The 24,159-nt window shown below is 37.3% G+C and overlaps 1 protein-coding gene across 2 annotated transcripts in view; it reads left to right on the top strand.

Annotated features, from left to right (window-relative positions):
* BNC2 (basonuclin 2) overlaps positions 1-24,159 on the top strand; it is a 333,331-nt gene that overhangs the window by 293,420 nt on the left and 15,752 nt on the right. For both annotated transcript variants that reach the window (XM_030470480.1, XM_030470479.1), the window contains exon 5: positions 8,265-10,231. In XM_030470480.1, coding sequence (XP_030326340.1) covers positions 8,265-10,231 — 1,967 coding nt within the window. The remainder of the gene's footprint in view (positions 1-8,264; positions 10,232-24,159) is intronic.

Consider the following 24,159-nt stretch of genomic DNA (forward strand, 5'->3'; position numbering starts at 1 on the left):
AAAATCATGTCATTCTTTCAGTTTTGATGAAACTGAGGCTCAGAAAGAGAGGCTTAATTAGCTTACTAAATTCACTGAAAGACTGCCAGAGCATAGAAAACATAACTTTGCTTCTCAGTAAGTTACACAACACTGACACCAAACAGTAAAACCAAAGTGATTTCAGGGACTGATCGTATCAAGGTAAATTTCTTAATGGTATATAAAATTGGGCAACTATATATGCAGAAAATGGTGAAAATCAGTATGAAAATCAATCATTGCTATGGATATGCATGCTGGGTATTTCCTACCCACTTTCATGCAAAATTGTGTTGTAATGGTTTGCTATGTTTGTGTTTCTGTTTACATCCTATCTTGAAAAGTCTCCATGGCACCTCATACCTTCTAAAATTTTTGCCTTCATACACCGTGTACTTGGTGGTTTGATTGCCTCTAGGAGCCATGTCTGCCACAAGTTAGTGGCAAAGCTTCTTTGGAGACACTTGAATGAATTTTCCACTCTCACAGGTTGTAGAGAATAAAGGTATCAAAATACTCCTCTACACTTGGGATTCAAGGTTGTCGATTTCAAAGCTGTTTAAGGAATTTGAATACCCAATTTCTATAAAGTCTTGATAGTCTACCATTTGATGAATGGGAGAAAAAAATTCCTCACCTTTAGTGTGCATTAAAAATGTTTTTCTGAGCAGATACCATAACGCATCTTGCCACCTCACAATAACTACTCAATTAGGAAAGTCTTTAGAAATATTTTGAAAGTGTCAACCAGAACTGATGGTGAAGGGAATAAATGTTTGCATTTGAAAAATTGTGCGGTTTTGGGGGGACAGAGTGGCAAAGTACTTGGAAATTGGCACTGGTATTTCAAAATAAATGTCGACTAGTAAGATAATGACTGCTGAAACATGACTTTGGATCTTCTTAAAGCTACTGAATCAATGTGTATCCATGCTAACAGGAGTTCTGTCATTATCAGTCAGAGACAGATTTTGCCATTTAATAGTTGTCACCAACGTGACTGTTGTAAATCAAAGCAAATTTTGTTGACGTCATAGGGGCCATACCACTGTAAAGCTAGTAAATGCAAGAAGAGCACTGGGCTCTATCTGTGCTTAGATTCTTTTCCTCTAAGTGTGGACAGAGGGTTACTGTGAAAAGAACTTCTCAGGCACTCAGTTTTAAAAAGGCTTGATGTAGTCGCTATGATTAAATGAAGCTCGAGCTGCTGTCATTAAATACATTCATCCCAGAGTGATATAGCATAGTTTTAAAAATAAAAATTCTATATGCAGTGAGTTGAGGGTGGGGTTTTTTTGGGGGGGGTGGGAGGGGGAAGTCAGTGTCTTGTGAATTATACATTCTTATCTGGTCCATAATCAAGAGCATTTCATAACAAAGTGAATATTTTATCAAAAGTCAAACAATATGTTTTAAAAATCAGAAAAAGCATTTAAAGCTATTGTCCTTGCATCCTAATAGGTTTACTGGAATTACAGAGGTGAATACACATTTGTGAGGAGCAGGAGAGAGTTCATATATGTTTCTTTTCTGAAAACAGTAAGAGACTCTCTCCCCTACCCTCAGTTCGCATGGATGCTTTATAGTTGGCATTTGACAGTGTCATCATCTTTCAGGGCTTCAAGTGTATTTTAGGGTTGGTGAACCTGAAGAATGAAAATGCATTCTGTATTTGGTGTGCTCAGTCCCCCAAAAGAGTCATGTGTTGGGGATCCAGTATTTTCATACCACTTCCTGCAAATTAGTCCAGAACCAGCACTCCAGCAGGTTGCTTGTGCAGGGGTCTGTGCTGCTGTCATATGCCTTTGGGCTGAGATATAAAACAGAGGACCTGCATACTTTTGGTCAGTAAAGACCCTGTAGGCCATTTAGCAAGAGTGTGAGTGGTTAACGGCAGTGTCCCGGCTAAGTTTCAGCTGCGATTATTGCATTCCACCTCCTTATGTTCCATCTGCAGTTTCAGCAGGACATGGTGTTCCTCACTTTCACTCTGAAACCGTTGAGTAGTGCTCCTGTGCATCGTTACACAGCCACTATGCTCCACCATGGTGGTACGCCCCTGATATATATTCAAAAAAATTTGGCTTAGCTCCACATCGTGTTTCAGGGCTGTTATGTCAAAATTACTTTCCAACATGATGACTGGAATTACTCTGGTTTTAAAGTGCAATTACTCTGGATCTAAAGTGCTGCCAGATTTGACCTGGTGTCTACAGTATCAGTTAGTAAAGTTTGCAAAGGTCTTTGAGGGTCCTTTCAGTCAAAATGCAAAACTTTTTTAGCTGCTGAGTGCATAAAGAGACCCAGAGTCTAGAAAGGAACCAGAGCAAGTACTTTTACAAGCCTGGCAACAAAAATAAATACATACATACACATAAGTAAATAAAATCTCCTTCATGTTACTCTTTATCAGAACACATACTGCCTGTGTCATTCTCAGTGATGCTTTGGTAAAGACAGCCTTCTCTTCCCCTGCTGTAACACGCTGGTATCCTCATAAACACTCTGCATCTTTGGGCAAAGAAAACAAGTCCAACAGGTAAGAGAAAGGGGGTGTCAGAAGGAAGGAAGATCTGTTGCTTTTGATTTTTCTAGCAGAGTGGAAGCTGCAGTGAAGCCAAAAGATAAAGATTTCCATTATTGACTGAGAACTCAGTAGTGCTGCACTGTATTTGTTCTTGCTGCAGCAGTATAACTCAAGGAAAGGACTGCTGATACTTAGACATGAGTTTGTTCATATGGCTTCAGTTGATGAAGGGGTCTTGTGGGGGGTGGATGAGAAAAGACAGATGAGGGGAAAAAATTTTAACCATGGCTCTTTGCAGGCTGGGTGTGTTACATCTTCTATCAGTTGCACATGTATAGTCATGGTGAGCACATGTATAATCATGTTTACAGGAGCAAAGGTGAATCAGGTTCAGCATGGTAAAAACACCTATCAGGAAAACGAATATGTGATTTTACGTGTGACTGTAGATTTCCCTGGAAAACTAGATAGAGGGCTTACTTCTGTCCTACTGAGGTCAGTTAGCCAATATGAGCAAGAGGTATTGCACATTGCCCCATCTGTACTATGAGTTGGTCTGCTACTGCGCACTTTTGGTCACTTTTACCCCAGGATTAGTAGGACTACCCATTGTGTAACAGCTTGAAATTTAATTGGGAAGAAAAAAGATGCTCCTGTGAAATTCAGCCAAACAAAAACTACAAACCCTAAATCATGGAAATTATGTAGGCTTTTCTCTATTAGAAACAAATGTTGATTTTTTTTTTTTTCTGTCTACACCCTAATTAAAATCATCCTCTGCAATTATAGTATGACCAAATGAATATCTTTCAGTCTGCTTTTCCACTGTTACAGCTGCACTCAAAATGTTTCTCTGAGATCAGCTAGAAAATACATAACTTTTTAAGAAGGGCTTACAGAAGAAAGATTTTTGATAAATACTAGGCTTGTATATTTAATCAAACATGTATCTATGTAATTTTTTTTAACATGGATACTTAGCTGATATGTCTAAAAAATAGCAGTTTATGGTACATATGCAAACCTGCTAAAATATGAAGGCTAGCAATGAGTTTTTCTGTGTAACTGTGAGTGGTTCTCAGAAGTTATCATAATAGCACCCAAAATAATCCTGGAATGTTTCCCAGAGCATAAGTCTTGTTTAAGAAGTAATTTTAGCTTTCTTTTTTTTTTTCACCATTTTATTAATCTCAATTCTTGTATAATCATCTCTCACTGTGTATTCAGCCAGGTATATACACATTTTACCTATGCCAAGAAGTTAATTAGTAAGCTTAAAATAGAACTGCAAAGTCTGTGGTGCGTATGTGTGTGTACATACATGTGTAGACATATAAAATCACCTGCAGATAGTGCAGGCACAAGAGTCAGTGGAGCTTCTCACACAAAGTGAGAGTTTAATGCAACTGATTTCTTTACATAAATTTTAAGGTTTACAAGGTATGTCCATAGATTATGTTTGTATAGACTGTCCTTAATTTCTAAATACTCAGTTTTTAAATTGGGAGGTTTTAAAGCTGCATTGAAAGCTTGAAATTTGTAAAGCCTAAAGGCCCTCAGGAAATCAAGACTCATATTCACAATCCTCCCCAATTAAGCTCCTAAAAATTAGAGTGACCTTTCTGTCCATCTTCTGTTGTAGCCTGTTTGTATTATCCAAGATAATCATCCTGACACCCATCACTTGTTCTATCTGACCCAGAAGTTTGAGACAAGAGGTACCCTAACATATCCTGACACATCTCCTCCTAACATACGGTCAGCAAAAATGAGGAGGCAGATTCAGGGTGATTAACCATGACATTACTTTATAGATCTAATGTAGTACGTGTGTATCTGAATCTGTATCTGTACAAATAATAGAGTCAAGTGTGTGTTTAGCATTAGAAAAAGATTCAAGATTATGTTTTTTATCCCTGGATGTTAATTTAATATGATTTAGAGATTATGATTTTCTCCATCTAATATTGTGAGAGAGCTACGCATACATATAAAATAAAATAAAATAAAATAAAATAAAATAAAATAAAATAAAATAAAAAATACAAAAGAAGGGTATAAAGGCAGAGAAGGAAGAGCATCACTGTATGCTGTATGGGCTGGGTTTACGTGTCTGCCACATGTCTTAGAGCTGTAAGCATGCAGTGATATCTCTGTACTCACTGACTTCCTTGTACACATTGTCACAGGAGGCTTTGCTTAATCAGTTACGAGCTGAAAAAAGTAATATAAATTGGAACCTTTTGTCATGAAATATTTAAATATGGATATGATTTAATGGCTTTGGGGAGAAAATTTAGCATGAGAGATTGTAAGAAACAAGAAATCGATTACATGTAAGAAAGGACTTGAACCTCTAATCAAATATTACCATATACAGAGAGATCCCTAGCTAGTTATAGCTTAATTCAAAGGGGATAATTGTTAGATTTTTTGTTAATTTTAAGTTTTATCAAAACCTGACATTCCTATTCACTCTTTATCTAGTTTTGCATAATACATAGTTACAATGATTTATGGAAAGCCATCACTATGTAAATATTGAAGCATATGTTGCATAGTATCCATTAGTAGCGTGTTTTTTTATGAAATATAGGCATCTGTGCCATTTTTCTTTACTTTTGCTGGGGGAAAAAAACAAACAGCTTCTTGCAGAAAATTAACGAGATACAGCTTGATATAACTAGTATAGCAGCTTTCTGATTCCCTGCTGTTTCTATGGTAGCAAGGGTAACCCCATGGCAATCACACCCTTAACTGCCAGTTTCTCTGATCAGTGGGACCTAGCAGCTGCTGAAGGTCAGGCCCTCCCCGTTGCAAATCCTTAAACTAGGTGAAAAAAAGGGTTGTGGTGTCTTGTTGAGAGGTAGCTCCTGTAGCCACCCGCCAGATTCTCTGAGTTAAGCTGTGGAATAACTCCCCAGTAGCATATTGGCGGCCCCCGCATTTAGACGATGGCTACCTGTTCTCTGAACGCAAAGAGCTGGCTGTGCTGTCGCTGCATGAAGGACTGTGTGTAACACCTTCCGCTTATGTGAGGGAGCCTGTTATACGATCTGCACCTCCTATTCTCATGAGTTATTGTTGTCCTGACTGTATTTAATTTTTATTTACTTAAATATCCGTTTTTATAAAACATCCATTGCATAAGCCTGTGAGTGATTTACAAATTAAAGCAAAAACAAGAAAATTACTACCAGTACTACATTACAAAGCATCCTGCAGCTAGCTGCAGACAGGAATCCTAATTTAATACATGTAAGCAGTGTAAATTAGACAATGTTATTTCCATCTTCAAACAATGCAAGTTACAGTTAAAAGGAATTAATATTTGTGGTTTGGGATTAGAAATGTGTGCATATAGATTGGGTCAAAGGTGGCAGCGAAGGCCCTGAGTCTAAAATCAGAACTGAGTCTGGTTTTGTAGTTTGAGGTAGGAATTACTCAAATATAGAACCAGCATGGCTCTTTGGAAGTTGTGGGAGAAGTAGATGTAAGAAGATTTAGGTCACGCTCATGGGGAGAGTAGCCAAAGTCAGTTGGATGGGAAAAAAATGTAATCTTAGAGCTTTAAATTATGAACCTGTCCTTTAATTGTTTGTGGTACTGGTGGGGTTTTTTGTCCTTCCCCTTGCCCCATTTGGTTTTGGTTTGTTTCACTTTGTTTTGTTGTTGGGTGGGGTTTTTTGACCTTCTGGATGATTTCTACATGATAACACTGTCTGCAAAATACTGTTCCATTAGACAGATAGAACTGTAAGGGCATAGAAATTAAAGATGTCCACAGTACTTAAAGTTGTTCAAGGGCGGGGACATTTCCTGACTAATGCTGCAAATGAGGACCAGCATTAGCATCATGATGTTTCTTTCATCACCATGTAGATACATGTTAAACATTTTTCTGCATAGAGATGGCTTGTGGGGATTTCCATTTGGGTCAGTTGGGTAAGGTTTTCCATAACTAATTACCATTAAGTATTTCATAGTCTTGTATGGTTTGGTTGTGAATGGTCATGTGTGGAGCCTTGCTAAAGGTTTTACAGTTACATCTGACATACTGAAACATACATGGCATTGGTCTAGTGGAAGGTGTCCCTGCCCATGGCAGGGCAGGTAGGACTAGGTGATCTTTAAAGGTCACTTCCAACCCAAATCATTCTGTGATTCTGTGATGATTCTTTGTCATTAACTTTGTATCCACAGAGGTGGCACAGATCAGAACTGAAATAATAAAACCAGCTGTAGTCAAATAAATATATACTTTACTATTTGAGGCAAATTGCATTTTCCAATACTCTAAGAAATGTGAGAGGAAAGAAGAAGCTATCCTTTGAATACTGAAGATAATAAAATAAATAAATGACTAAGACTAGGTGGGGGGAAGGTATTTGCAGGCTTCATAATCAAACAAGAGCTAGTAGTTTTTGCATTAGTGTGTAGTCCTAAGTGTTTAGATAAGGTTCTGAATCTGAGATTCAAGATTTAAAAACATCAGAAACAGAATGGTGGAGTATCTTGCAAGGCTTTCAAACTATTTAATGCATGAGGAAGCACTGGAATAATTCTAGTTTGATGGCCTGCAACAGCACTTGCTGGTTATAGTTACTGTGCTGATGTTATGTCCAGCATTTGCCCAAAAGGAAAGATGCCAATAAAATGATGTATTCATTATATAAGTATTTTAATACGTTTTTATCAATACATGCTGGAGTGGATTGCCTGACATTACATTGCAGAATTTTTAAGTCCTACCTTCAGGCAAATCTCATGCTTACTAGCAAAAATGAAAGTGTGAAATGCTTTTTAATGTATATTTAACAACAGATAGTCTAGTGATTACTGATGTGTATTCTCTCTGGATTTTTCCCTTGCTATCAGAAGGCAATGTTAAGAGACAACATTTTTACACATTTATGCTATCTACATCCATCAGATGCTTACTTCTACGTATTTTTAACTATCATTTATAACAAGGCTGCAAAAAAGTCATCTCTGAAGTCTAAACCCTACCAAGATTGCAAGCTTATAATCAATTACCAGTAATGGTCCAGTTATGTTTAAAACCAGTGCCCCAGTTTCTGCCTTTTGATGAAAGTTTATAATGAACATGTTTTTCAGTATTGCTGTCATGGGGGGGAGTGGGAGAGAGAAAAAAAGGAGTAAGGTACAAATATTATGTGCTATTTTTAAGATTTTTTGATTTGCATCCAAGTTTCTTGTAAGATGGCCTATGAGTGACTTCAGTCTTATGTCTGCTTATGTTTAAGAAGCAAATCTATCAAATGCATTTCCTTACAGTGTCACCATTTAATAGCTATTAAGGTACTATTTTCTATATTTTACAATGGATTGTATAGTAACATTTAATATTTTACACTAATGTAAACTAAAACACTAATGTATGTAGATAAATCACTATTGTTAAAATAAAAGTATTGAAAACATTTTAGATCACAGAGCCCTGTAGTCTGCATTTTCTTTGCTCTGATATTATTAAATTCAGTCTATTTCTCTGACTGTGACTCTAATTACTATATTTGCATGGCTGGAAAGTTTGCAATTTTTTGGTTGAGTTCTATTAACACTGTTTGCATGTTGTTTTTTAAGTTTAATGTTTCATGTTCAGGCACCAGAGCACCTTCTGTTGAATTCCATAATTATACAGAATCAATAAGTTTTTTCTTTGTGTTTGTTGTTTCTTTGATATGGCCTCTAGGATGCTGCAGGCAAGGTGCTGGACCGCTGGGCCATCATGTCCAGGGAAGAAGAGATCATTACCCTTCAGCAGTTCCTGAGATTTGGAGAAACAAAATCCATCGTGGAGCTGATGGCAATTCAAGAAAAAGAAGGGCAGGCTGTGGCTGTGCCATCTTCAAAGACAGATTCAGATATAAGGACTTTTATTGAAAGCAATAATCGCACCAGGAGCCCAAGTCTCCTTGCTCACCTGGAGAATAGCAACCCTTCCAGCATTCATCATTTTGAAAACATCCCGAATAGCCTTGCATTCCTGCTTCCATTCCAGTACATAAATCCAGTCTCTGCTCCGCTGCTAGGGCTGCCTCCAAACGGCCTCCTGCTGGAACAACCAGCAATGAGGCTTCGTGAACCAAGCCTTACAACCCAAAATGAATATAATGAGAGCAGTGAATCTGAAGTTTCTCCTACACCTTTCAAGAATGAGCAAACATCCAGCAGGAATGCTTTGACCAGCATCACGAATGTTGAGCCCAAAACTGAGCCAGCATGCGTCTCTCCTGTTCAGACACCTACGCCTGTCAATGATTTATCAAAACCAGAACACACTAAAAGCTCATTCCGTATTCACAGAATGAGGAGAATGGGGTCGGCTTCCAGGAAAGGAAGAGTGTTTTGCAATGCATGTGGCAAAACTTTCTATGACAAAGGTACTCTCAAAATCCACTACAATGCGGTTCACCTGAAAATCAAGCACCGGTGTACTATTGAGGGCTGCAACATGGTCTTCAGCTCTCTCAGAAGCCGCAACCGCCACAGTGCTAACCCAAATCCTCGCCTCCACATGCCTATGCTAAGGAATAACCGTGACAAAGATCTAATTCGTGCTACATCAGGTGCTGCAACTCCAGTCATAGCAAGTACAAAATCCAGTCTAACTTTAACAAGCCCTGGGCGTCCACCGATGGGGTTTACCACTCCCCCTCTAGATCCTGTACTACAGAACCCTCTTCCCAGTCAGCTGGTGTTCCCAGCTTTAAAGACTGTCCAACCTGTTCCTCCTTTTTACAGAAATTTGCTTACTCCTGGTGAGATGGTGAGTCCTCCAACATCACTCCCTACCAGCCCAATAATACCAGCAGTGAGTGGCATGGAGCAGCATCCCCCACCTCCTTCAGAGTCATCAGTGCCTTCAGTGCTGATGCCCACCCCAGAGCCTAATGCTGACCTTGCCCCCAAGAAGAAGCCAAGGAAGTCGAGCATGCCAGTTAAAATTGAAAAGGAAGTTATTGATACTGCTGATGAGTTTGATGATGAAGATGAAGAGGTGAATGACAGTAGCACGATGGTGAATGACATTGGCCATGACAATCACTGCCATTCTCAGGAGGAAATGAGCCCAGGTCTATCTGTGAAAGACTTTTCCAAAAGTGACAGAAGCAGATGCATTTCCAGACCAGACATAAGAAGGGCAGACAGCATGACATCAGAAGACCAGGAGCATGAGAGAGACTATGAAAATGAGTCAGAGTCATCAGAACCCAAACTGTGTGAGGAATCCATGGAAGGTGATGATCGTCTCCATGAACCTGGTGAAAAATCCATGATGCACAGTGACAGACCAGATGAAAACCACATTGATTCTTCCAACCAGGATGTCATTAAGGTGAAGGAAGAGTATACGGACCCTACATACGATATGTTCTACATGAGCCAATATGGACTTTACAATGGTGGCAGTGCCAGTATGGCTGCCCTTCATGAAAGTTTTGCTTCTGCATTCAACTACAGCAGCGCTCAGAAGTTCTCCCCAGAAGGTGAAATGTGCTCCAGCCCAGACCCTAAGATCTGCTATGTGTGCAAGAAAAGTTTCAAGAGTTCCTACAGTGTGAAGCTTCACTACAGAAATGTTCATTTAAAAGAGATGCATGTCTGCACAGTGGCTGGCTGTAATGCTGCGTTCCCATCACGGAGAAGCAGAGACAGGTCAGTAAATATTAATTGATTTTCTACATTATTAAATGTGTTGAATTATGTAAGAATAGGCAGTTTAGGATATATGAAGAAATAGAGAGATGCACAGTAATGACAAGTGACAATTGTGTTCCCATGACATTGAGAGAGTTTTATCACTAAGATTTTCATTGTTGCTTGGGATTCAGAATAGCGTATTTTGTGCCACCCTCTAAAGTGACTGGCTGGATAGTAAATGTCATTATTCTTTCTGTGTGCCTGAGACCATGTGCATTGTACTTCTGTTTATAAGCTGCAATTTTTATTATATTCTTCTCCCTGCAACTTTTAAAACACGAAAAGCTTCTATTAGATATATAGTAAATTATATACAATACAAATGTATATATACAAATATCTCCATGCATACATATCAAACCATAGAACTAGGAAGGAGGGGAAGGGGTGGACAGACAGTTGGATGAATAGATGGAGAGATAGAATGGAAGAACCATAATAAAAGAGTTATTTCCATCCCCATAGGGTCATATAAAAGCAAACAAGAAACATGAGAAGACTATCCTTTCTTCTCTTCAGTTTTTAAAACTAGCTACTATGTTGTTGCAAGAACAAGTAGATATTAAGAAAATAGTTATCTCATCTCTTTCTTTAGTAGAACTTGTATACCTCTCTATCCACTATGGTCATTTAATCTGCTTTATCTTCTTTTCTGCATGTGAGCAACTCCCTTCCCCACTGATGGGAATCACGCACATTCAGAGAGGAGAGGCTAGACTCCTACATATTTTTGAGATCAACCAGAGTATATTCTGCTGGCCCTTCAGATGACATCATGCCCTAGTTATGCTGCATCAATACTAAAAAAGTTGGGCTTAAACAGAAGCAGCTGGTCCATAAATGCTTAGGTTTGGGGGTTTTTTTATATACACTATTCTTATTTCTGAGGAAAATGTAATATAAATGGAATTTATCAAGGTGGTAGGATAACACAGCTATTTCATACTTGCGGATAAAAGCTCTCGCATGTAATGATGATCATACTGTCACATAACAAAATCTCTCATTTGTAGAGTGATTGTGAGATTGCCTTGTGTCTTTTCCTTTACTTGTGTTTTGTATTTTTTCATTCTGTTGTAAAAATTCAGCAGATGCAGAAAGAATATTAAACCTAGCTAAAAATTTCACACACAGCTCCTCATTCCGCCCTCCCCCCCCCCCCCCCAATTGATTTGGTTTGAAAGTGAATATATTATGTCATGAAAATGACATATGAATGTCATGAAAATGAAAGCAAGTTAGTTTTGAGGATACTGAGGAGCAAAAATTTGCTATTTTGATGTCTCCAAATATCTCATGTCTCCTGTTACCATATATGAAATCCACTAAATAGAAAAACAGGCACAGACATAAGAATAAAAGTTTGAAATGGATAAGAAGGATAATCTAGAAAATTTCCATTTCAGTAGGATGAAACAAACCACTGGACATGAAGCAGGTAAAACTAAATTAAGACTTCCTTCTTGGGATATCCTGGTAACTTCTATGAGACTGGAGTTTGACAAGGGAAGCATGCGAGTCAGTGGCATAATCTGTTCTGAGAGCAGATGCATGCAACCCCTTACAGTTCCTAAAATTGCATATTTTGTTAGTCAAGAATTTGGCTTGGTTGGTCTGCTTCCTCAAGTGAACTATGAAAAGTCAGTCATGCACTGAGCAAAACAGCTTTGCATTCAGCATGTGAAGCAAGAAGTGGTTAGCGTTAGGATTTTGAATTTTATGCAATGTATTAAATGTCCACAGGAATCCATTGATAGATCATGCTAATAATAAAGTTAGCATAGTAAAGATTTATATGTTCTAAGAACGAGATGGCTCTGGTGACATACATAAAATATTGCTGAGACAAGAACATTAAAAAAGGGCACATTTTGAAAATATTTTGTCAATTATGTAGGAGACTCCTATGGAGCTTATGGAAAGCAAGCCATAAAATAAAAATCTGATTCAGGAACTTAAAATGCAGGCTGCATATTTAAAGATAAAGTTATTATTTACATATCATTAAGTTGTGTAAGGCACAAGACCATCTTTTTATATCATTCCACTAGTAACATCCAGAATATGTTTCAGTTATGTGTTGCACTTGGGACAAAAGATATTTGTGGACATGTTATATCCTTTAATTGCAAAGATTTAAGAGTGGTTATACACATAAAAAAATTCAAGGTGTGGTACAGTTTATGTGCCTGTTCAGGCTTGATGTTTTTGTAAATTCATTAGCAGTCCTGGTTTGCGACAGTCATCTGGAAATGCCTTGAAAGAACCAAGTAATATTCTCATGGTTCCTAATAATTCTTTCAGACACTTGAGAAAGAAACATCTTCAAAACTTCTTGGGCTATCCATTCTTATCCAGAAGTACAGTGTATGGGAACATGCAGAAATGAAAGCATATGTACAGCATATAAAAGAAAAGTTAAGTAAACATCTTAAACATTATTTTGTAATGCTTCCCAAAAAAAAGAAAAAAAAATCTTTTTTGCAAGGAAGTTAGATGAAAGTTAGAAATGAAATGTAATGAAAGTTAGATTAGTATATTCTCTCTTTTTTCCCCAAATTGTTTAATTGCCCTAGAGATTTTTCATTTTATTTGTAATTATTTTTTGCTGATATTCTTTTTGAATATATACATTTGTCTTAGAAAGAGTCATTACATAAGTGTACAATGTCTAGCTCTTCAGATTGTGGAAAGCATCTCAAAGATAACTGGATAACTAAATTTAATAGCATTGCAAAGTGAGAACTTCTTCCAGCCACTTAAATCAATTTCCCTTGAAAGCTCAGAAGCATCTTGCTGTTAACTGCTGTACAAGAAATAACTATCTAAAGCACACAATAATAATTCCCGGATAATATTTTTTGTGTATTGGTGTTTCATTTTGGACACGTTATAAAAAGCCTGTGTGATTTGCTTACAATGTGAGTCACATAATCTTTGAGTAGCTACAGAAGCTTAGAATTTCTTTGACAATTAAAATTAAATATTTTTTCAGTACTATCTTAATGAAATCAGAATTCTAGCTATCCCATAACATACAGAGCAGCAAGAATTTAACTTTATTTTTAGTAATTTTATTAATCATGTTACTAGTATTGCATTATGATATTATAAATCTATTACTACCAATTAGAGGTCTAAAACTCATTGCTCTAGTTATGTTCTAAAAGAAAATACAAGCTTATATGGAGATAAATAACACTGGATGATCCTTTTTTTTCCTTTGGAGGCATCTGATATGGCTTAAGACATTTCCAGTGCAATTCTAGTTAATTAAAGGTTTGACTATATTACCCCTGTCCTGTACATATGCAAAATTCCAAATTTTTGATAGTGTAGCTCTTGTAAAATGGTGTTTGCAAGGGTGAGGTTGTGGTACAAGCTGCTAGTCACCAGGGGCAGCAGATCACGTCAGGAGCAAATGCAGTGCTGCTTTGACTAACGGGGATTTCTTTATCCGTGCTACAGCTGCAACCCTCCATTGTGGAATGCATACTCTGGCAATTTGTGTTCAGAGTTGACTAAATCCAGCTTCACCATTCCTACATCATTTGTGCCAAAGTTAACTCCTGTATAAATATCCTTCTGCCAGAAAGGTTGGAATATCATCTCTGATCTTTGGCTAAACACTGCTATTCCTCATAAATTCAGGTCAAGATAACTAGAAGATTCAGTAGTCCCACCTTACACATGTGTTTTCAACACAGGATAGAGGAAAGCAAAGCAGAGCCTTGGCCCTTCCTGCAAATGACCCAGTAATTCTTTTTTCTCTTCTAAAAATTACACGGTATTACTTTTGAATATTTGAGCTATTCAAAAGCAATATCGAGCCTAATTTTTTTTTAAAGGGCCTTTTTCATCATTCTTCTGAGCTACAAGTAACATCACTCATCAAAACAATCTTATACAAACCTATATCTTTCTTGTCCTTGAAGCACTACACTTGTGAAAACCACTTTTTTCCATATCCCTGTGCCATATTCCCGTTTTACATCCATATTGGCACTGTTAAAATCTGTGTTTTTTAAGATAGGACACAGCATTAGTAACAATATGTTACCATGTTTTTCTTTCTCTCAATGCATGCAAAATAAATTAACTCTCAGTGTACCTGTTCAGAGGAACAAAGCAAGAACTTTTCACTCTGTCTTTCTGCTAGTAAAGCAGGCCTATTAATTGCTCAGATTTGTCTTTAAATTTTCTCACAAAGTGAGCATGTGTGTGTGTGTGTGTTCCACATGATGGGAAAGGTGGCTGAGTCCCGTGAATAAATTTAAAAACAAAATAATATCTGCTCAAGGTGACTTATAAATAAATATGAGGCAACTATTGGTGCCAAGTGTGATCATGCCACTTGATTGCTAGTTAAATCAGTCCAGATTTAAACATGTAAACTCCTTGATTTGTATGGAGCAAGACATCTGTAGGTGGTTTATTAAAACCTGCTGATGTCTCCAAAACTAAATTTGTGTGGATAGGGGCCTCTGGGTAGCTGTATTGAAAAAGCAGAGACATACTTTTTGTCTGGTTACCTGACTTCCAGCCCTGTACAGGTGCGCTTGAATAAATTAACATCAGTTACCTATGATGAGCCACTGCATACATTATCAAGGGAGGTGAAGATGTAAGAAAGCTGCTACCTGCCTCCTGTTATCACCTCCTTGATACAACAGCACCCATTTTTTCATTATCCTACTATGCTTGGAATCTTCTACAGATAACTTTTTAGAGAATTATTTTCTATAAATGCACTCAATTCTAGGGACAGATAGCTCCAAGAAATAAGAGATTTCTCACCCGTCCATAATTATTACTGTATTTCTCCTAGTATAATTAGCTGTCATATGGAGCTTGAATTTCCTTCAATAATAACAAGGAAATCAGGTTTTAAGGTATTAGGTGTATGATGATATATTTGGCAAGAGTCAAAAGGGCTATTTTATACATTTTTTTAAGATATAAACATACTTACACCTATACTACTGTTTCTGGACATGAATGCAGTACATGAAGAGACTTTCTGCATTATCCAGTACAATTGTATGAACCATTAGGTTTTCTCTTGCAGCATCACTAAGATGTGTGTCGTTGCAAACATTCACATAACTCTTCCTTACCCAAGAAAACCTGGATCATAAAGAAACATTTTGTGCCACCTCTAACACATAGCTAGCTTCTTCCATGAGTATTTATGTTGAAAACATACTGCCTGTCATAATGGATACTCACCAATGTGAACAAGAGAATCAGAATTAAAACAAGAATGCATAGAACTAATTACTTAATACAATTTTTATTTTTATTTTTATTTTTATTAAGAAAAGAAATAAATTAAAACAAGCCCTAGAGAGGCTACATATGTGAGTAAACATTGCAGGATCAGCTCTGGTATGGAGGGAGGTCTTTTCCAACTACACATATCCATTTGTTTTGAGTTCGAGTTGGAGATTGTAGTTGTTTTTTAAAATAATCTTCTGACTTCAGTATCATGTTAGTTTTTGGTACACAAAATGGTATCACTTTGAGAGCAAGAGTTCAGTTTCTTGTGCAGTGCAAGAAGTCTCATTTTTGTGTGAACTTGCAAAATAAGTCAAGGACTTTTCAGTGACCTCAAAAGTTTATTTAAATAAACTGCTACACCAGGATTAAGATGGGTGGTAAATACTAGTGAAAAGGAAAACATGCACTGAGCAATATTTACCCCTGGTATGTGTTGTGACAAATAGTGTAAATGTTTAATTTGTTTTGTCCAAGTTTCCTCTTCAGGTTCTATGTGGTTTATGTTCAGTGAAAGAGATTTTTTAGGAAAATAGGACTGGGAACATGAATGCTTATTAATAATATCCTGCTGGTCCCTAGGTTTCTAGGAAATAACTAGAAGAACCAAAACTATTCTACAGAAAGTGGGGAAAAAATGAGTATTTTCTACTTATCTGAGCAAATGTAAATCTGTTCCCCATATGTAGAGGTGTCCCATCTTCCTTAGTGTCTTTTGGAGGTGGGGTAAACAAAACATCTACCTACCTTAGTTCCTGCAGAGAAAGACTCCTGATGTTCTTTTAAACTTAACAGCAGAAGACTATAATATTTCTGCTACTATGGAGGAGAGCAGTACTTCACAGGTACAAGATAGCACCAGGGAACTACTCCCAAAAGCCTGGATGCATGAAAATGGAGCAAGACACTGCAACCTGAAAGATGTAGTACTCTCAGGTGGAGGAGTCTGGGGAGAAATAATGAAAGGGGGAGACACATCTGTGGCGGGAATGGCTGTGTATTTACTGCTGTTTGGAGTTACAGCTCTTGATGAAGGAGAGAAACACTAAGTATGCAGGTAAACACCGTCATATATACATATATGGTACATCCATTTGTCAGCTGTGCTTGTCTGTCTAAAAAGAGAAACTGTCACCTGAAGAGGAAGACTTTACATCAGATCTTATGGCCTATCAAAGATTGCTTGTAGATGAGGCCATTTTCTTCTACCCTTAATGATGATGGTGATGATGGTCCCCACCCTAGATGTGAGCCGTTTTATTCATTATTGTGAACTGAGTGACCATGCTGGGGCAAATATGAATTAAAGTGAAGTTTACCTGAAAGTAAGAAAACTGGTGAGGCAAGTCCTAGAAAAACAATAACCCACAAGGGGAAAAAATTAACAGGTGAAGATGACTCCAAATAGCTACAACAGTGTTTTGAAGGATAGTGTGCCAGTCCTATAGCGTATCTAGACAGAGGTGGACATTGTTCACAGTTGGTCTTATCCCAAAGATGCAGTCATTCCTAGGGTTTGCGAGGTCAGGGGCTATTTTTTGAAGTATAATTATGTAGCAGGTGATCTGTGTATTAAAACAAAGCTCATTTGGGTTCATGTTCCATTGCTTTTTGACAAGATAGTTCTTGGCTAGTAGACCCAGGTAGATTGATTAAGAATTGCAGGGATCGTTTTGCTGTAGCTACTAATGTCTAAGGCACTGGCCTGAAGGCGAGTTTGCAACAGATGCAGGAGAAGGGAGTGTTTTGCACTGGAATATGTCTTATTAAAAAGATTTTATTCAAAAATATTTGTCAATTTATGGGCCCTGGCAATAAGAAAAATCAAAACCTAATCTCTCTAAATCTGGGACACCTTTTCGTGGTTATACAAGTTGCTAGTGGTTTGCAAACGCGACAGGGTATAATAGCAAATTGGTAAAGTAGAGCCTGTATTTGCAGGAGTATACTGTGCAGTTAGAAACAGTTAAGGAAAAAGATAACCAGATTATATACTGTATAGGTGCTGCAAGTGCACTGCAAGACACTGTGCACAGCTTTTCACTACTGCTTAATCCTGACCTGCAGTACTCACCACCTTTGCCTCTCTTCAGAAAAGATGGCCAGCTGTGCCACACATCAGTATTTGTGATATTATGCCGTAGGTACTACAGTTGAAACCACTGTTTCATGTTTCGTGGTATTATGCTGTAGATATTACAGTAGAAACCACTCATTTGCGTCCAGCAGGTACACATAAAACGTTCCCAGTGGTACTAGAGATACTTTGTATGGTCGGTCATGACCTGATGTAACACAGAAATCTCTCAGGTTTGATACCATTTATGGCTCATCAGATGTTGAACTTTTAATGGCAAGCACTGGATATTTCCTGTCAGAAGTTTTGAGCCCATGACTTCTAAGGCTTTTAGTAGTGCTTTTTACTTCCCAGCAACATCTTTTAAATGAGCGGTTTGCCTTGTGCTAAGCAAGTTTTTCTCTCTCCTCCCCCCCCCCTTTTTTTTTTTAATTAAGAGCTCATTTTGCATTTAAGCTTGACCTAAAAAGCATTACTTAAAAAGATCTGTCTAAGAAATAATTTAAGATTTTTGCCATAAGGCACCTGCAAGCTTTGTATAAATGGACCTGGTAGAGAAATTAAAGAGTTTTAGATTTGCCAAATATGTACACTTTCATAAAAAAGAAACGATTGCAGGACTTTGTTGGCATTGTGAATAAATGTAATGTGAATAGTTTTGTATGGGGGAAAAAAGGAGGAGAGAAAGAAAGGGTGGGATTGTAGTTAGAAGGTATTTTTTGCTGTCACTTTGGTTTTGCCTTTTTTTTTTTTTTGGAAGAGAAAGGGGAAAAAAACCCCAAACCTAAGCTGTATGTCTGTGTCAAACTATGAGTCTGAAACATAAACTGTAAATTATAAGTTTTATAAGTTGTTATTTCCAATGTTACTGATTTTGATTCTAGTGCTTTACAAACTTTATTGCTTATTTTACTAACTAGGGAAAAGTGTTGCCCACTTCCAGTTCAACACATTTTTTCCTTTCTCTCCCTTTTCCTCTCTCTCTCTCTGCTTTTCTTTGTTATGCCAAAATAAAACAGCAGTTACACTTCAGCCATTTACAGCTGAAGATGCAAACAGGACAGAGTTAATTTTGTTGTCCATAAATCTTACATTGTAGTTTTGTGTTTAATGCACAAAATGTGTAAATAAAAATAGCCTAAACATGTATATATGTATGCGTCTGTGGATGCGTGTACTGAAAGAAAGACCTATATATAGCTGTGTTGGTAGATAAAGATCTAAAACTACACTGGATAGAAGGAGAACTTGGATTCCCACTCAGAAAAGGTAAATGAGCCCTTGTTTCACGAAGAAGATGCACACAGATGATATATTGTGCAAGATTTCATGAGGAGAGAAGGCAGGCCCTGGCAGGAAGGATAACAGATCCTGTGCTGGATGTGTCTCAGGTTTGATAGCCAGATAGGGGAGCAGCACCAATTCTGCAGCCTTCTTAGTCTGTTCTGTCACAGAAGTGGCACTGCTGGGTCACTTAGCTCACTAGTAATTGTGTTTTACAGACTTCTAAAGCAATTGGCTCAGTCAGTCCCAATTCAATAAAAGTGGAGAGCGAGAGTGAGAGCACTTTTGTTCTATTTTTTACTTGAAATTATTTCATTCAGCAGTCTGTCTTTTTTATTACCAAGATTTGACATTAGCACTCCAAGCTATATTAGCATCCATTTCAGCAGTTCAGTAATGGTATTAAAAAAACACTTAACTTCAACGGTGAATGGTTGTATGACAGTACCATAAAAATCCACATTAAAAAAAAAAAAAAAAACCTTATGTATTTGTCCCTGCAAATTATTTTTCACTTGTTTAACCACTTCAAAACTACACTCTCTAGACTGGTGTTTGCAAGAGCTGTAGCAGCAGGGAAGGCTTGTAAAGGAGGTGAGAAGAAACTGCAGCAGCAATGGCATAAAAGAAAAAAATTAAGACATTTGAAGAAGAGGAAAAATGTAATAGGAACATGCAAGTACACATACATGCACAATAAAGACCTCTCATTTTGGGTGGGTGCCTGTCATTCAACTGAAGTAAGATTTTAAACTCAAATCACTCAAGGTAAAATCTTTGGCATCTTCCACATTTCTGGGATTTAATTTTGATCCCAGCATTCTCCAAGCTTGGGATGGCAGCCTAACTACCTTGGCACTGCAGCACACTCATAAATGACTGCATTAGGTTCTAAATTTTGATTAAACATTCTGTAATTAATCATCAATGGTAGACATGAAGCTGTTGGCAAAGTCCAGAGCTGCAAAATGTTTAAGACATAAAACATTACAAAGTAATTAGAATGTGCTCCTTCAAGAGAAGGATTGCCTTCAATAAAGAGGTAAATGATAGCATCATGTTTATTGTGGACGTAGGCAGCCAGTGCAATATGATAAACTGCAGGAGATACACATATCAGTAATCATCCACATTATTAGTGTCATTAATCATAATTCTAAAAATATGACAGCAGCAGCCAACTTTTTGACCAATTTTGCCTCTGCCTGTTGGCCGTTATAACTTCACTAATAGACTGCAGAGCTCCTGTGTGTGGCAGTTTGCATTGAGAATGGAAGGTTAATTATATTTGAGCTGCTGATTCCTTCTCTCCTTGGAAAAGACTGAGCACTTCGACAGTCCCTGGAGCTCACTGCTGTTAAACCAGTAAAAGTACTTTATTGAAATTTTCTTTGTTGGTCAGGAATGAGAAGATGTTTCAAATGAGATATAAGCGCCAGGCTGGGACGGCCGCTAATGTTTCTTCCAAAATAATCCTTGGACAGCAAGCTGAACTCATACTTCCCTTAGATATCTTTGCACAGTCTCTTGTGGATGGGTAAAAAGTTGAGAATTTAATAACCGCTGACAATAGTATGTATGGAAGAATCTCGGAGGATTGAAATTACTGGGGAGTTGGGGCGTCAGTGAAGGGAGGTTATAGGATAATCAGCTATCAGTTGACCTGAAAGGGGTACTTATTTAGTAATGTAAAATTACTAATAGAGGAACCCTGTAGAAGTGCCACACTGTATTTGCTTTTATAGTTCCTCCGGTATTATACAAATAAACCTAGACTTTTTAGACAAACAAAGCAGTGGGAATGAGAATTACCATTGCATTGTGACCAAACGAAATGGTTTATTTATTTGCCGTGGAACATGAAATCATGCATAACTGTCCCTGGATCTGAGGATTTATTATGAATTTAAACTTATAATGCAATCAGTAAAGAGTCTATGAACCTTCCAAGCAAATAATGAGTAATGTGCTGCTGTTATTAATATCTAGGAGAAAAGAATTGGTTTCAAAACAGAATTAGGGGAAGTCTCAGATAAGACTGAGTTTTATCTCTTTTGCATTGACTGAAACTTGAAACTTGGTAAAATTCAGGAGTGGGATGCTGAACTGAAGGGGCTGTTTGTTTGCATAAAATCTTGCAGAATTATCACATTTAACATGGCTGTTGTAACAGTGAAATAAAATAAAGGGTGAATTTTGATTTTTTACAACATGTAATATTTAGATTATTTAGGGTTGAAAAGAAATGTTAATTCATGCAGTTTGGCACAGATTCTATGTGGAAGTTGTGTCAGTACTTCATAAGAGGAAATACACCTTGTGTGAAGGACGAGAAAAATAATTCAACACACGGGAGGTGGGGGCCTAACGCATGTCTGCTATGCAGTGCACAGGGATAAACTTTTCCATAGAGTATGTGTAGATGTGTAGTTTATGGCAGTTGGACTGATTGTCAGTGGTGCTGAGTACCTGTAATTTCCATTGAAGGGTTTTGTCGTACATCAGATGACCTTCTCATGCATGTAACATTGCTATACCGAATTAGTTCACTTAGGAAATATTCTGTCAGATAAATCTTTTTATTCTAAACTTTCTCAACCAGTCCGGATATTAGACAAGAGTGCTGGCTATTTTGTAATGAGTCTGTTTTGCTTCCAGGCAGCTAGTAAAGTGAGAGGTTGAAGTGTTGCAACACAATTTTGATCGTTTCTGAGTAACTTTGGCAAGTACACCAGTGGTTGTGCTTTTTGTTTGTAATATCTTTTGATCTTTAATGGACAACAATAGTAATATATTAAGAGAGCGACATGACCTTCATGCTTCTGAGCACACACAGCTGTTGTGAAAGTGTAACTCTGTTCACACCATAAGGACCGTCTCACTAAACACCTCAACAGGTATGTACTGAATTATTGGGCCTTTCAAGACTCCTGAATCTGTCAGATTTTACATTTAAAATTATTTGGTAGCAAACATTGCCATCAGATATCAGCTCCACATTTAACCTGAGTATTTGCTCACACAGTCAGCTATCCTGTCTCCCCAAATGCCATCTCTGCATTGACATTTTTTATGCATTCCACAGTGATGACAAATTGTTTTCAGACTGTAACTGTGGATTAAGTATGCAAAAGGCATGTTTGCCACTGCCAACAAACCAATAATTCTCACTAACATCTTCAGAGTTACAACATTTATAAAGTTGCAAAGTGGAGTAAACAAACCATCTGTTTGGCTTTACCATATATGTCATGCTCTCTTATTAGCATATTACAATTCATTTAGTGAACAAATTTGGTGATTTCGTTCATGTCAAAGTTAGAGCGAGCTTGAAGATGATTAACATTCCTGGGACAGGCACATTAATACATTGCTTCCTCTGCAAAGTTAAATGGCTTCTCAGGAGAATCACCCCTTGTTGACAAGATGAGACTGTCAATTTTGTTTGCCTGGCACATTAGGGGCCGTAAGGGGATGGGAAGCTCTGAGAAAGAGGAGCAGTGTAGGCAGCATAATTCACTGCGAATTGAAAAAAGAAGTCTAATTCTGATAAATGGTCGACCCCAATACATCCTACCTGTTATTACAACAGACGTGCCGTATCTGTGCAGTAAATTAGTTAAACCCCTAAAGAGTTTGATGGGAGCTTATCTTCAAGTGAATAATTTGAGTGTAGAGGGAGCTGTCTTCGTGACCAGTGTGAGTGATTTGTTTCATATTGAAAGGGATTGAAATGACTGGGCTCCACATCTTTAATTTGCAAGAACCTGCTTGTCCTTTATTTCCTGTATTTAATAAGCACTGTTTTTTTTTTTCACTTTTTTTAATAGGTGCTGAACTGTATTTTACCTTTTGGATTTTCTTCCTATGAAAGGTTAATATTTTTCAGATTTTATGCGATTTAAAGCCTCAAGAACTGATGTTATTACCCAAACTGTTCATGTAGAAATGCCGTGGTCTCATTGGGTAGTGTAGTATTTTGTCTTCATTCATTGTTCTAACATGTAGCCCCTATCCCTACTTTTCCCCTTACATTTAGAGGCAAACTAAACATGGTCAAATATATGGAAATGCTGCTTCACAGGCTGAAACCTTGGCTCTGTTCAGATAAATGGGAATTTTATAACTTTGGTCAGATGAGGATTTCAAACCTTTATTATCTTTGCTTAGATTTATGGATTTTTTTTTTTTTCGTTTTTAATTGAAAACAAACGAGAAAACAAAACTGTGTCAAAGCCTGCTGATAGAGTGGCAAAATTAGAACAGTAACTGAGAAAATAATTTCTTTAACAGTTTCCATTACTAATTAAATTCCAGGAACTGTTTTGTTGTTGAATCTCTAAAGTAAATGTGGGAAATTATTGCTGCTTCCTTCTTGAAGAGTTAGGGCCACATCTTTTCTCATAAATATGTACACTGTTATATTTAGCCAGAGTCTTACTTTCTGGTTCTTTGATTTTAGCTGCATGAAACTCAGCACTTTCAGTCTGCAGAGATTCTGAAAAGCATAAAATTCTGGGTTTACTTTCTGTTATGTTCACATATTCTGAGGCTTTCTATGAGCTTCAGGATTAAATAAGCAGGAAAGGAACATGAAATTGAGGTAAGACCTCAATACTTTGCCGAAATTTTTAAACAAACCCATAAATCTTAATTGACAGCCTTTGAGGTGAAAAGAAACAAAGAGAACTTTGCTTGAACATTTAATTATAGTAAAAACGTAGGCTGAATACTAAGCTGAAGATAGGGGTGGAAAAAGTCTCATGGGAAGAATAAGGAAAGTTTCCTTGTTTATGATATTTTTAACCAGATTGACAGTTCTAGACTAGGTATGGCAGGAGGATACCTTGTATGGGGCCTGTACAACCTGAGCGGTTACTTCAGTATCCAACTTTAAGAAGAGGTTTACCAATCTGTACATAAACCATCAGAGAAATGTATCCTGCCTTTGACTTTGTAACAGAACATTCTTCAAACTGCTGAAGATTGTGTGGTTTCATGTTTCGTAAACCAATAGAGCTTCTGTCTTCTTAAAAAAAAAAAAAAAAAACCAAAAAAACCCACTAAAACAAACCCAAACAAATCTACTATTACCTGAAAGAACAGAATTTAAGAGAAAATAATTCAATGTTGACTTTTAATGCATTATGTCTCCAAATATAATTTTAATGTATTACATAATGCTGGGATCACTTATTGTATCTTAAAGAAAAGCTGCCCAAAGACTGATGGCCCCCTCCTGTGA

The sequence above is a fragment of the Strigops habroptila genome, chromosome Z (genome assembly GCF_004027225.2).
Source record: "Strigops habroptila isolate Jane chromosome Z, bStrHab1.2.pri, whole genome shotgun sequence".
NCBI classification, from domain to species: domain Eukaryota; kingdom Metazoa; phylum Chordata; class Aves; order Psittaciformes; family Psittacidae; genus Strigops; species Strigops habroptila.